This window comes from Terrapene carolina, unplaced genomic scaffold (genome assembly GCF_002925995.2).
Source record: "Terrapene carolina triunguis isolate 2854851 unplaced genomic scaffold, T_m_triunguis-2.0 Scaffold604, whole genome shotgun sequence".
NCBI lineage: Eukaryota > Metazoa > Chordata > Testudines > Emydidae > Terrapene > Terrapene triunguis.
The window spans coordinates 1,225,139-1,237,791 of NW_020664955.1; the positions used below are offsets into that span (position 1 = coordinate 1,225,139).

Sequence of the window (12,653 nt, forward strand, 5' to 3'; positions counted from 1 at the left end):
GAGTGGAAAATCCAGTAAGTAGTATATATTACAGGACATGAAATGATCCCTTCTAAATGAGCTAGAATAATAATAAAGTTCTTCCTTTTAAAGGAGTTCAGATAATATTGAAAGCTAACACCGAGGTATCGATTAAATCCCTCCTCCCAGGAAAGCAACGACATTGTTGGGAAATCTCGCTGTGTGTTGCACTGCACTTAGATTGTAGGTCCTTCGGGGCATGGACTGTCCTTTTGTTTTGGGTTTGTACAGCACCTGATGCAATGGCGTCCTGGTCTAGGACTACGGCTCCTATGCGTATGGCAATACAAATAAACAACAATGCTGCTCTGCCCCTGGAAGCAGCCACAGAGATGGGGCTAAGGTTGCTTTACCACTATGTCAGGGCAGGGTTAGATGCGACAGGCATAATATCCTGCCTCCACCATTTGCTGTGGCCAGTGCTAGCACTATTGAGGCTAGTGCAATGGGGGAAGATTTCCCCCCAAATTCCCAGCAGAGATACAGCTACGTAAGGAGCAGCTAGGCTGAGTAAGAAGGAGGAAACGCACTGGTGTTGTATCTGATCTGCGAATAAACAGGACTTCCCCATCTTGGATGGTCAATCCAGCACTTTCACCAGCACTAAAACATAGGTGCTGGAACGAGGGGGGCTGCCGCACACCCTGGCTTGAAGTGGTTTCCATCACATCCAGGGTTGACAGTTTGGTTCAATGGCTCTCAGCACCCCCACTACACAAATTGTTCCAGCTAAATGAACCATTAACTTCAGTGGAGCTGCAGTGATTTCCCCCCAGCTGAAGATCTGGCCCTATAACCATATTGTCCTTCCCCCCTACAAGCCCCGAGAGCCGCTTGGCTGGTTCCCCACCTCTCCTGTCCCTTGTTTTAGGCACAGCCCCCTGCCCCCATTCAGGGGCTAGTCCCTGGTTGGTTGCTTGGACAGGGGCGGGGCCCCCAGCTGGTGTGCAGTGGATGATGGACGGAGGAAGAGCGTGTCTGGGAGGTGGGGGCTTGGCGGGGGGCGGGGGCGCAGGCACCAGGGGGTAGGAGGGGGGCAAGAACATGTGCCATGTCTCCTTGGCTTGTTCGCACTCTAGATCTCTCCATCCAGCCCCCCCACCCGCGGGCTCACAAGGGCGCGATCCCCCCAGGACAGCCTTCCCCACTCTAGAGCGAGGATTCGCAGCCTCCGGCTCCTTTGCCCAGGCCGGGCCGGGCGGCTCCCCAGCGGGGGCGCTCTCCGCGGTGCTGAATCGCGCTCCCGGAGCCAGCCGGAGCGCAGCGCGCAGGGAGCGGGCAGGGGCCCCGGGGAGGAGCAGGGGGCCACAGCCGCTGCCAGAGGCTTGGCTGGGGAACCGAGGGAAGGGGCAGGCGGGGGCAGGCGCGGCGAACGCGGGGGAGGAGACACCGGCGCCTGGAGACACGGGGCTGGGAGGGGCCGGGGCGAAGCGGCTGGTCCCCCAGGGGTGCGGCTGGGAGCCGGGCACCGGAGCGCCTGAGCCGGGGAGCCCATCCCGGCCCAGAGCCGGAGCCGGGCACGGGGGCTGGAACCGAGAATCTGGACACGGAGCTTGATCTCCAGAGCTGGGCCCTGAACACGGGGCTTTGGGCTAGGTCCCAGAGCTGCCCCCTGGGTGGGCAGGGCACCCTCCCACCTCACTAACTTCCCTGGGAGCCCACAGCCTGAGCCCGGTGCCCACAAGGAGGCAACCCCCCAGCCAGGGAGCCCCTGGCCCCACACCTCCAGTCCTGGGCCAGCCCAGAAGCAGCCCACCCAGCCGTGCCATGGGGAAGATGCTGCCAGCCCAGGAAGCGGCCCGGATCTACCACACCAACTATGTGCGGAACGCCCGGGCCATGGGGGTGCTGTGGGCGCTCTTCACCCTCTGCTTTGCGGTCATCATGGTGGTGAGCTTCATTCAACCCTACTGGATCGGTGACAGCATCGACACTCCACAGGCCGGCTACTTCGGCCTCTTCTCCTACTGCATTGGCAACGCCCTGACTGGCGAGCTCATCTGCAAGGGCAGCCCCCTGGACTTTGGCACCATCCCCTCCAGTGCCTTCAAAACGGCCATGTTCTTCGTGGGCATCTCCACCTTCCTCATCATCGGCTGCATCCTCTGCTTCAGCCTGTTCTTCTTCTGCAATTCAGCCACTGTCTACAAAATCTGTGCCTGGATGCAGCTGGCGGCAGGTGAGTAGCTCATGGGGCTCCAGGGGTTCAGCCCAACCCAGTCCTAGGGGCAAAAATGCATCCAGGTCCTAGAGTCAACTCATTACTGTTTGTGTTACCACAGCCCCTGCCGGGCCCATCTGAGATCAGGACATTCCCAGAGGTGGGGGAAGCAATATAAAGGGCTGGCAACTGCAGACTGAACAGAGAAACTTACTCTGTATTTTTTTTCTACAATTTGGGTCAATTTAATGCTTGTGAAAGGGGCCGGATGGACAGAGTTAGAACCTGCTGTCCTCCCCAGCCATAAAACAGGCCCATTCAGGCATTTGAGATCCCCCCCATTTACCCTACCTTTGTGCCTCATTTATGCCCTGGCAGGGTGACATCACAGAGGAAGAAGGTAGTTTATAGTCTTCCTGAGCCACACACTCATGGGGGTCTCTGCTGAGACTGCCCGTAATAATACCACCTAGCTCTTCCATGGCACTTTTCATCCATGGATCTCAAAGTGCTTCGCAAAGGAGGTTAGTAGCATCACCCCTATTTTACAGAGGGGGAAACTGGGGCACAGACCAGTGGTGGGACTTGCCCCAAGTCACCCAGCAAGCCAATGGCAGAGCCAGGTCTCCTGAGTCCAAGTTCAGTGCTCCATCTGCTAGGCCACATTACCAATAAAGGTGTCACTTAGGGCCAAGCGTGAGAGTGATTTTGCAACATGGACATTAGGCCCTAGAGAAGTGGGCTGAGACCTGTCAAACTCATTGCACATAGGTAAGCAATGCTCTTGCTGGTGCAGTAGCTGCACTTGCTGAAGCATGAAGGGGAGAACTGCTCAGAACCGTCTCCCATCTAAAGCATTACTTTAGGCAGATATAAAGGGCCACACTCTAATACTTTACTCATCATGAAAAGCACCATCCGCCATGAACTCTCCTATTGATTTCAGTGGGGCCCCTCCTGGAGTGGGGCACTTTTCCACTAACCACTTCTGCCCAAAGTTTCATTCTGTAAGGTAGGAGCCAGCTCTGAGCTTGCGAAGCCAGGCCAATTCTGGACGGAAAGAGGCTGGGTGAAGCAAACATGCATGTGTGCGGTTCTCCTGCACTACTTAGAGCAGAAAGACAAAATCCTTTCCAGTTAAAGAAACAGGTGAGAAAGTCAGGAACGAATGTGGGCCTGGGGCACACCCACCTCTCTCTCTGCCTCCTCTGCCGTTGGAGGTGGGGTAGTTCCCTGCCTTTAAAACGCATGTCCTAAGGGGCGGGAGGTTTGTATAATTTTTGGTGGTGCCCAGAACGGGTCCAAGTCCCACCCCCCCACACTTGCCTTGTAAGCCGATATATATATTTTAAAATAATGTAAAAATGTGAGGGCTTTTGTGTGGGGCTGGTGATGAGAGGTTTGGGGTGTGGGAGGGGCTCAGGCAGAAGGTTGGGGTGAGGGCTGTGGGGTGGGGCCGGGGATGAGGGGTTCACGATGTAGAAGAGGGCTCAGGGCTGGGGCAGAGGGTTAGGGTGTGGGGGGATGAGGGCTCTGGTTAGGGATGAGGGGTTTGGGGTGCAGGCAGGCTGCCGCAGGGCTGGGGCCAGAGAGGAGGACTCCCCCCTGCTGGAAGCAGAAAGCCCCCTCTCCCTCCCAGTAGCACACTCACCTTGCACCACTGTCACTGCACGTGCTCCTAGGGCCCCTCTCAGGTCCAGGAACCCCCTCACCTCCCCTGTGGTGGGTGCCGGGGGGGGGTTGCCATCACATGTGTGCCTCCTCCCCTGCTGTGACCCCTCACTGTAGTCTCACTGGGGGTGGGGCTGGGGCTGCCCCTTGCCCAGAGTGGGACTGGAGTGGTGACTGCAGGCGGGGGCCCCCCTGTGCTGGTGGAGGGTCCCGCTGGAAAAGGGAAGGGTCTGAGGTGGAAGGGCAGGGGCAGCCTGCCCTGGCACTAGAAGATGGAGGGCTCTAGGACCCTGCAGCGGCAGTTGATGCCGGGAGCCTGCAGAGCCAAGACAGTGGGGAGCTGCAAGGGGCAGCCACCGGCTTGAGGCAAGGATGCTCCCGGGCCCCGGGGAGGCGCGCAGGGGTGGCAGGTGGGGGCCAGCCAGGGGGAGAGACCCAGCCCCGAACAGTGGTGGAGTTGGGCCCCTGGGCCCTGAATATTGCTGGAGCCTGGGCACCACGGGCCCATATAACTCGCCGCCCCTGCATGACCTGTAATTCTTTCCTGGCTTGCAGAGAACAAATGAGGAGCATGAGTTAAAATGGGACATGAGGTCAAGATTTGCCCTATTAGCTCAGACGGTTAGTCCACTAAGCCTCTCCCCTCACTGCAGCAGCCAATAGGTGATGCTTTAGAGGAATATGAAGCAAAGCCCTTAGGCACCCAACAAGAGGTGCAATTCTGTACATGGGGGGGGGGGGAGAAATTCCCTCCCAACTCCTATGGCAGTCACCTGATGCTCTGAGGTATGGGACTTGATTGGCTTGCAGTAAGGCAAGCGTTATTGAACATAAAATTATTCACCTAATGAACTCAGGTTGCAGCGACTACAGGCCAAGCAGATGCCAGGTCAGGGAGCAGATAAGTGTGAGCAAACTAATATGGCGAGGCAATTTACAGCCACTGCTGGCCAGTGCGCCTTTTGTTTACCCAGCACATCAGAAAGTAGAGCATGCATCTTACCGTGACACTAGGGACAGAAGGATAACAACTTTCCAGGAGATCCAACCCACTCAGCTTAGCCTGGGGTTTACTGGGTGGAATTACCATTAATTAAACCCTGCCAGCAATACTAGTCCTCAGAGGCAAGGGGCATGGTGAAGGCCGTGTGCTTTCCCTGTCACAGCGAGAAGCTGCTGAAATCCAGTCCCATCCAGCCTCCTGAAATATTGATGTCAAAGAGGAAGGCAGCATCCGGTTACAGTTCCTGCTTGGCTCAGCAGGCAGGGAGCCTTGCTGGTGGTGAAAATGCCACGGAGATAGAGAAAGTCGGGCCAGCTTCAGTGCTGGTGAAAAGCCCCTGCAGGCAATGGAATTGCAGCAGGGCTGACTTTAGCCCTTCAGGTATCAGCTAATTCCAACTGGGCTAAAGGAAACAATCTCAAAGATTAAGATAAGCGGCTTGGAAGCAGTTCAAAAGTCCAAGGAACCTGAACAACCAAAGGTTTGCTGCCCCAGAGGATTTGAGTAGCAATTTCTTATATATTTGCTTCTGCTATTAACATGACACATGGGGAAACAATGCAGCACCTGTGAAGGAGCTTGATTTTCTAAAGAAAGCAGCGAAGTCTTAGTCCCTTCTCACCATCTTTTCCCTTTGGAGGCAGACAGACCGGAGAGGGAAGGGTTAGGAGCTGGGCTGTGTTCAGGTGACACTTGGCTTTTAAACAGATTAATAATAGAGAGAAACATGGTGAGAGAGTTCAATCACCTTAATAAAATAAAGCATTTATCTGATTAGGGTAAAGGAGGGTTTGGGATATGACTGACAGCCAGCCACCTTCCTCTTACATACAATCAAAGATAAAATATGGAGGCTAAAAGCTATTACCTTCCCATCCCAGTTAACGTACAACAAGTAGACAGAGGACAGCAAGGCTGGGATGCCTTGGCTTTTAACTCCCCCCAAGAAGTGCTAGTGCATTAGGGTGCTGGAGCTGGGGGCACTGATGGATGATTTGGGTTTGGACATTGGAAATCCCATGGTGAAGAAAGGGTTTGAGGCTGCGCCGGAGCTGGCTGCTAGCAAATGGACAATGCAACCTGCCCCAGAGAGGCAGCAGCCCTGCTGCCAGACCTGTGCTTTCCTAGGGAACACATGTTTCAAACACACCACCAGATTTCCTTCCGGCAGGGGGGTGGGTCTTTAGACAGATGCAACCAAACTCAGCCATGCCAAGGAAGCCATGATATGATCCAGTCCAACCCACACCACCCTCTCCCTGGCTGTGCTGAACTGTTCTAGAGAGTCGATATGTTTAGGGCTTTGCCCAGTCTAGTTTTAAATATTGCAAACCATGCGGCTTCCACCAAGCCCCATGGTAGAGTGTTCCAAAGCCTCGTATATTCCTTGTACAAAAGTAGGTCACAGAGGCCCCAACCGCTGTGCAAGCAGACAGCGAGAGAATCCCGGTGCTGAAGAGATCACAACTGAAGTAGACCAGACAAAGGGAGCGTGACTACCCCCATTTTACAGATAGCAAACTGAGGCACACAGAGATTAAGGCCAAGATTTTCAAAAGTGAGGAGTGGTTTTGGGTGCCCAACATGAGACACTTTTGGCTCTGCACTTACTGAAAACCAGGGTCTTTTTTAGATGTCTCAAGGTAGGCACCCAAATACACTGGGCAGTTATGAAAATCTTGGCCTAAGTGATTTGCCCAAGGCACATGGGCAGTCTTTTGACAGGATGGGAATTGAACCGAGATCGCCTGAGCACTTTAAACACACAGACATCCTTCCATTCCTAACAGCTCACACTGTCTTCGTTTTCCTGAGATGTACGCCAGCCTCCAAGCCACCTCAGCCTTTCACCAGCCTCTGCTGTCCCTGCTGACTGAGTCACAATCTGGTTCTAGCATTCAAGTAGCCACCAGTCTAACCGGCAGTCCTAGCTCAGCTCTGGAGGCATTGCTGGATGGCCTCATGTCAGGGGCTCTCCATACCTCCAGCAGTTAGGCAGATTGTGTTAGCACCATGGACAGAGCCTGTAGCTTCTCTCTGATTTCTCTATCACATCTCAAAGCTGGTGGGGGGCGTGGAAGGGACACCAGCGGAGATAAAAGGCTCCAGTGGCAACTGATGGGCTGAGAGGAAGGATTGTCTGGGGTTAAGGCTGAGACTCAGGTGATCCAGGTTCAATTCTGTGACTCTGCCACAGTGATTTGTTGTGACACTTTGGGGTTCAACCAGGCCAGTAAGGGGTTGTGTCACCCTTGCCTTGCAACTCTGGGTGCCTTAAATGGTATTCTGCTGTGGCTCACAGCCCTGAGACCATCAGCCAGCCTAGAAGCATGGTCACACCCTGGCTTTTCACAGAGTGACCCCAACATGCCCCCACTCCCAAATTTCCCCCAAACCCACTGCCCTGTAGCATCCAGTCCTCTAGACCTTAAGTTCACTGCTCCTTTAAAGAGACAGTAAACAGCAGCTCGTTAATCCAACTGGGGTTTGTCAAGGACTCGCTGCAGTCACAGCTCTGTGTTGGTTATTATTAAAAGTAAAGCAAGTTCACTAATCCAAAAGGCAAACATTTAAGTGATGCCAAGTATAAGGAATAAAGAGAAAAAGGGTTATAAGCAAACAAAAGTAAAAATATGCTTCTAACACTAAAAACTTAATTTCAGCAAGTTACAATCTTCGCCTAAGCAGGTTTCTCACATACACTTGGTTCCCAGAGACTTCAACCCCGTGGTTGAAGTATCCAATGTTCTATGATTTCAAGAGCTCTGGACCCTTTAGTCCCCCAAGGGATGGATGCCAGAATGGCTTTTTCTCTCTCTTTATATCTTCCTAAAGTTCACTGACCCCACTTCAAGAGGCAGAAAGGTATCCCAGGGTGCAGTCTCCATCCCCCCAGTGAGACTGTTAAGTCATTATCTTTCCCCACTTGCTTTCCCAATGGCTTTGTTTACCTGGCATGTAAATGGGCTTTTCTTTGCCTTCCATCACACCTGGCTTAATTTACATCAGACACAAGTTCAAGGAGGCGGAACCACATGCCTCTGTCTGGAACAGGCATGGCTTAGGCACTGCTTGACAATCCATATTAAGAATGCATTTGCGGCCCAGCTCTACAAAGTCCTTTGCAGGTTTACCATACATACATCATGCAAGAATATTAATGATCAGAGAGTTCTGAGTTCCAGTGATATGTTACATGCCACCTTTTGGGTAAACATTATGACAACAATGAGTAGGAGTGCAGTGAGTACATTAGGGCTGACATGAGTTGCTGACAGGGTAACGAACCGCCAATGGGCCACTCTGTCTCACGATCTTTCTGTGCCACCAGTCCCCTCACCTGTAAAAGCAAGGGTAATCTTTTCTCTCTTACCCTCCTAACTTTTTTTCCTTGCCTTGAATTCAGTGAGAAAGAGGGATAGGTTTGTGCCTTGGGCGTGGCTGCAACTTGCGGGAGGTCAGAGTTGATGGTCATGATGGTACCTTCTGGCCTTCAAGTCTATAAGATTTGGGGCCGTTGGTCATATAAAAGCCTTTGATGTGAGAACAGCACACACAATAGCAGCTGAACACGGCTCTCTCCACCAATTCCATTAGATTCCATGGTGCCTTATTAACTTAACTTCCTTCCTTCGGCCTTTGTACTGTGCACAGCTGCTAGTCAAAGACGGCCGTAACAGCATAAAAGGCAAGTGGTTGAACCACAATTAGAGAGAGAACCCCTGAGAATATAACAAGATTTTAGGGTGGAATAAACTATTTCCAGTAAGTAAGTCAGAGCAATGAGTTGGTGGACTTGCCTGGTACCACATAAGGCCAGATTGTGGGGCCTCTATTCCCAGGGATGAGCAGTGTCATTGACTTTAATGCATAAGTCCACCAACTGTCCACCAACTTTAATGCATAAGTTCACCAATAAGTCCAATGACTGATTGCATAAGTACTCAGAGTGTGAAAAAACTCCATAATGTGGCCCCTTGTGAGAAGCACACCAAACCTCGTGTGTGTGCATCGCTCTTTGAGATCAAGGATAGGTTCGTGTTTATGAGGAGTAGAACAAACTCCACTAATGTGGCAGCAGCTGTTCTTGTTTGAAAGAGACTGCTCTCTGCTACCCAGCCTGGCTGATGCATTAGAAAGGCAGATGGTTTCCTGCACCAGATTGCGTTGCAGAAGCTCAGACCTGAGCCATTCTTTTTAGGGGACAAATCTGAGGCACTGTGCCCAACTGAGGTGTCTGTTGATAGATGAAAAAACAAACAATTTTGGAACAAATTGATAAAATTTAACAGTAATAATTGGACCAGAGGGTATTCACCCTAGAGTTCTGAAGGAACTCATGTATGAAATTGCAGAACTAACAACTGTGGTATGTAACCCATCACTGAAATCAGCCTCTGACCCACATGACTCGAGGATAGAATGTAATGCTGATTTTTTAAAAAAGTCTCCAGAGGCAATTCTGGCAATTACAGGCCAGTAAACCTAACTTCAGTACCAGGCTAATTGGTTGAAACTATGGTAAAGAACAGAATTATCAGACAAATAGATGAACACAATACACCTCTATCCTGATATAACGCTGTCCTCATAAGCCAAAAAAAATCTTACCGCGTTATAGGTAAAACCGCGTTATATCGAACTTGCTTTGATCCGCCAGAGTGCGCAGCCCCCCCGGAGCACTGTTTTACTGCGTTATATCCAAATCCGTGTTATATTGGGTCGCGTTATATCGAGGTAGAGGTGTATGTTGAGGAAGAACCAACAAAGCCTTTGTAGAGGGAAATCATGCCTCACCAATCTATTAGAATTCTTTGAGGGGGTCAACAAACTTGGACAAGGATGATCCAGTGGATATAGCCCACTTGAACTTTCTGAGAGCCACACCAAAGGCTCTTAAGCAAAGTAAACTGTCATGGGATTAGAGGGATGGTCCTTTTGTGGATCAGTAACTGGTTAAAAGACAGGAAACAAAGGTTTAGAATAAATGGTCAGTTTCCACAGTGGAGAGAGGTAAATAGCAGGTCGCCCAGGGATCTGTACTGGGATCAGTGCTGTTCAACATATTCATAAATTATCTGGAAAAAGGGATAAGGATTGAGATGGCAAAAGTTGCAGATGATACTAAATTGCTTAAGACAGTTGAGTCCAAAGCTGACTGCAAAGAGTTACAAAGGGATCTCACAAAATTAGGTGACTGGGCAACAAAATGGCAGATGAAATTCAATGTTGATAAATGCAAGGTAATGCACATTGGAAAACATAAACCCTACTATACATACAGAACATTGGGGTCTAAATTAGCTGTTACCACTCAAGAAAGAGTTCTTGGAATCATTGTGGATAATTCTCTGAAAACATCTGCTCAATGTGCAGCAGCAGTCAAAAAAGCGGCCAGAATGTTAGAAGACATTAGGAAAGAGATTGATAATAAGACAGTAAATATCATAATGGCACTATATAAATCCACAGTATGCCCACACCTTGAATACTGCATGCAGTTCTGGTCATCCCATCTCAAAAAAGATATATTAGAATTGGAAAAGGTACAGAGCAGGGCAACAAAAATGATTAGGGGTATGGAATAGCTTCTGTATAAGGAGATATTAAAAAGACTGGGACTGTTCAGCTTGGAAAAGAGACAAGGGAGGCTGGGGATATGATAGAGGTCTATAAAATCATGAATGGTGTGGAGAAACTAAATAAGGAAGTGTTATTTACCCATTCGCAGAACACAAGAACCAGGAGTTACCCAATGAAATTAATAGGCAACAGGTTTAAAACAAACATAAGGAAGTACTTCATAGAACGCACAATCAACCTGTGGAACTCATTGCCAGGGGACATTGTGACAACCAAAAGTATAATTGGCTTCAAAATAGAATTAGAGAAGTTTATGGAGGATAGGTCAATCAATGGCTATTAGCCAAGATGGTCAGGGATGCAACCTGATGCTCCGGGTGTCCCTAAGCCTCTGACTGACAGAAGCTAGGCTTGAACTACAGAGGGTGGATCACTTGCTAGTTGCCCTGTTCTGTTCAGGCCCTCTGAAGCATCTGGCATTGGCTGCTGTCAGAGACAGAATACTGGGCCAGATGGACAATTGGTCTGACCTAGTCTGGTCATTCTTATGTTCAGACTGAGCAGACACCAGAAGGCTAGTTATTTTAGGTGCAGGTGGAGCAGGGGCATAAAAGGTGGGGTGGAGCCTCTATTTTATTTGTATCAGGATCACATCTCAGTCCAAGATGTAGGTATTCCTTTAAAGCTTCCCCGCCCATCCCCCTCCTCCTCCATGTTGAGCTGCAGGGGAAGGTAATTAAGTGTACTGGAAGGCACAGCTTCTAAATGGAGAGATGGCTTATGGAAAGCCAGTAAGATGCACAATGCCCCTACTACTGTCCTCCCCGCAAGCCTTTGAAAAAAAAAAAAAAAAAAACCCCGGGGAAACGGGGGCCCGGGCGCAGCCACCCACAGTCCAGAGAGCATTCTCTGGCCTACAGTGTTCTCAGTGACAGAGAGAAATGGTGGCTGCAGGGAAGGGTGCGTGTGTGGGGGGGCAACCACAGCATCTTTACACCACTGAATAGCAAGAGGGATGGATGGTGCTGCTGCTAACCTGCTGTAACCTGATGCAGCAGAATTTAAACAGCATATCAAAGTACAATGACCACGAGCGTGCAGCGACTTCAGGGAACCATTAGCCGCGTGTCACTGGAGAGAGGGCATGCGCCACGGAAAGAAATAGTTTCTCATTCCAGAGCTCTCGGCCCAATAACGTTTCTGCAGCGTATGAGGGAAGTGCATATTTCTGGCAGAAGGCTGTGCATTGAAGTTATATAGGATGCGGATTTGCAACGGATATTACATTTGCACTATAGGCTGTCTGCCCCCTTGTGCTAGACACTGAACAAACATAACATTGGCCCCGACCCAGAGAGCTGGGGGTGGGAGGGTGAAGAGCAGTGAAGTCTCTTTCAATCGGCTTAGGAAGTTGCTTTGTACAGCCTTTGTGGGGAGCCATAGGTGGACATTTTGAAGAATTCATTGCAGCGGTATTTGTATTAGGGTAGCTTAGGAGCTCCAAATCAATCATCGTGCTAAGCACCGGGCACACACATCTGAAAAGAGAATCCCCGCTCGGAATCTGAAATGCTTACAACGCAGCACAGAGGAGGAGAAGGGGAAACAGTTGTATGAGATGGGGACATGGGGGACAGAAAGAGCCCCCAGCATAGGGAATTGCAGGGAGCCCCTGAAATAAACACAGATAGGAGGGTGGCACACAAGGAGCTTGAGGAGAAGTATACAAGAAGTCCTTTGTGTGGGCACTGAGGTCAGCCTCCCCGCTGCCCTTTCATCTCAAAACATTCATCACTTGATGCCAGGAGCCCACGCACTGTGCTAGGCACCATACAAACATTAGTACAAAAAAATTAAATGCTACAACTCCCCACATCTCCTCTCCCCCCCCCCCAACCACTTCTATACAATCAGCCAGAGGCAAACTGGGACTAGGACCCAGGCATCCTCCTCTGAGGGCTAGCACCCTAGCGTGACACGTCGTGACTCTTCAGAGAGTATAGACAGTACTTAGCAGCCAAATCACCTTTGTGACTTCGGAAGACAAGCTACCTGGCCGAAAAGGAAAAACTTGAAGCCACTGCTGCATTTGCTCGAATAGCAGCGGGAAAGGCGTTGCATGGTGCAGACATGGTACATGAGTGAAAGCAGCTCAGGACCAGGAACGGATCAGACAACTGGGTTGTGTACACTCCCAGCGGTAGGATATCTAAG

The 12,653-nt window shown here is 50.6% G+C and overlaps 1 protein-coding gene across 1 annotated transcript in view; it reads left to right on the top strand.

Moving 5' to 3' along the window:
- Positions 1-1,788: 1,788 nt before the first annotated feature.
- Positions 1,789-12,653, top strand: part of LHFPL5 (LHFPL tetraspan subfamily member 5) — a 14,474-nt gene continuing 3,609 nt past the window's right edge. Inside the window, exon 1 of the mRNA XM_024210527.2 lies at positions 1,789-2,200. Within this exon, the coding sequence (XP_024066295.1) occupies positions 1,789-2,200 (412 nt within the window). The remainder of the gene's footprint in view (positions 2,201-12,653) is intronic.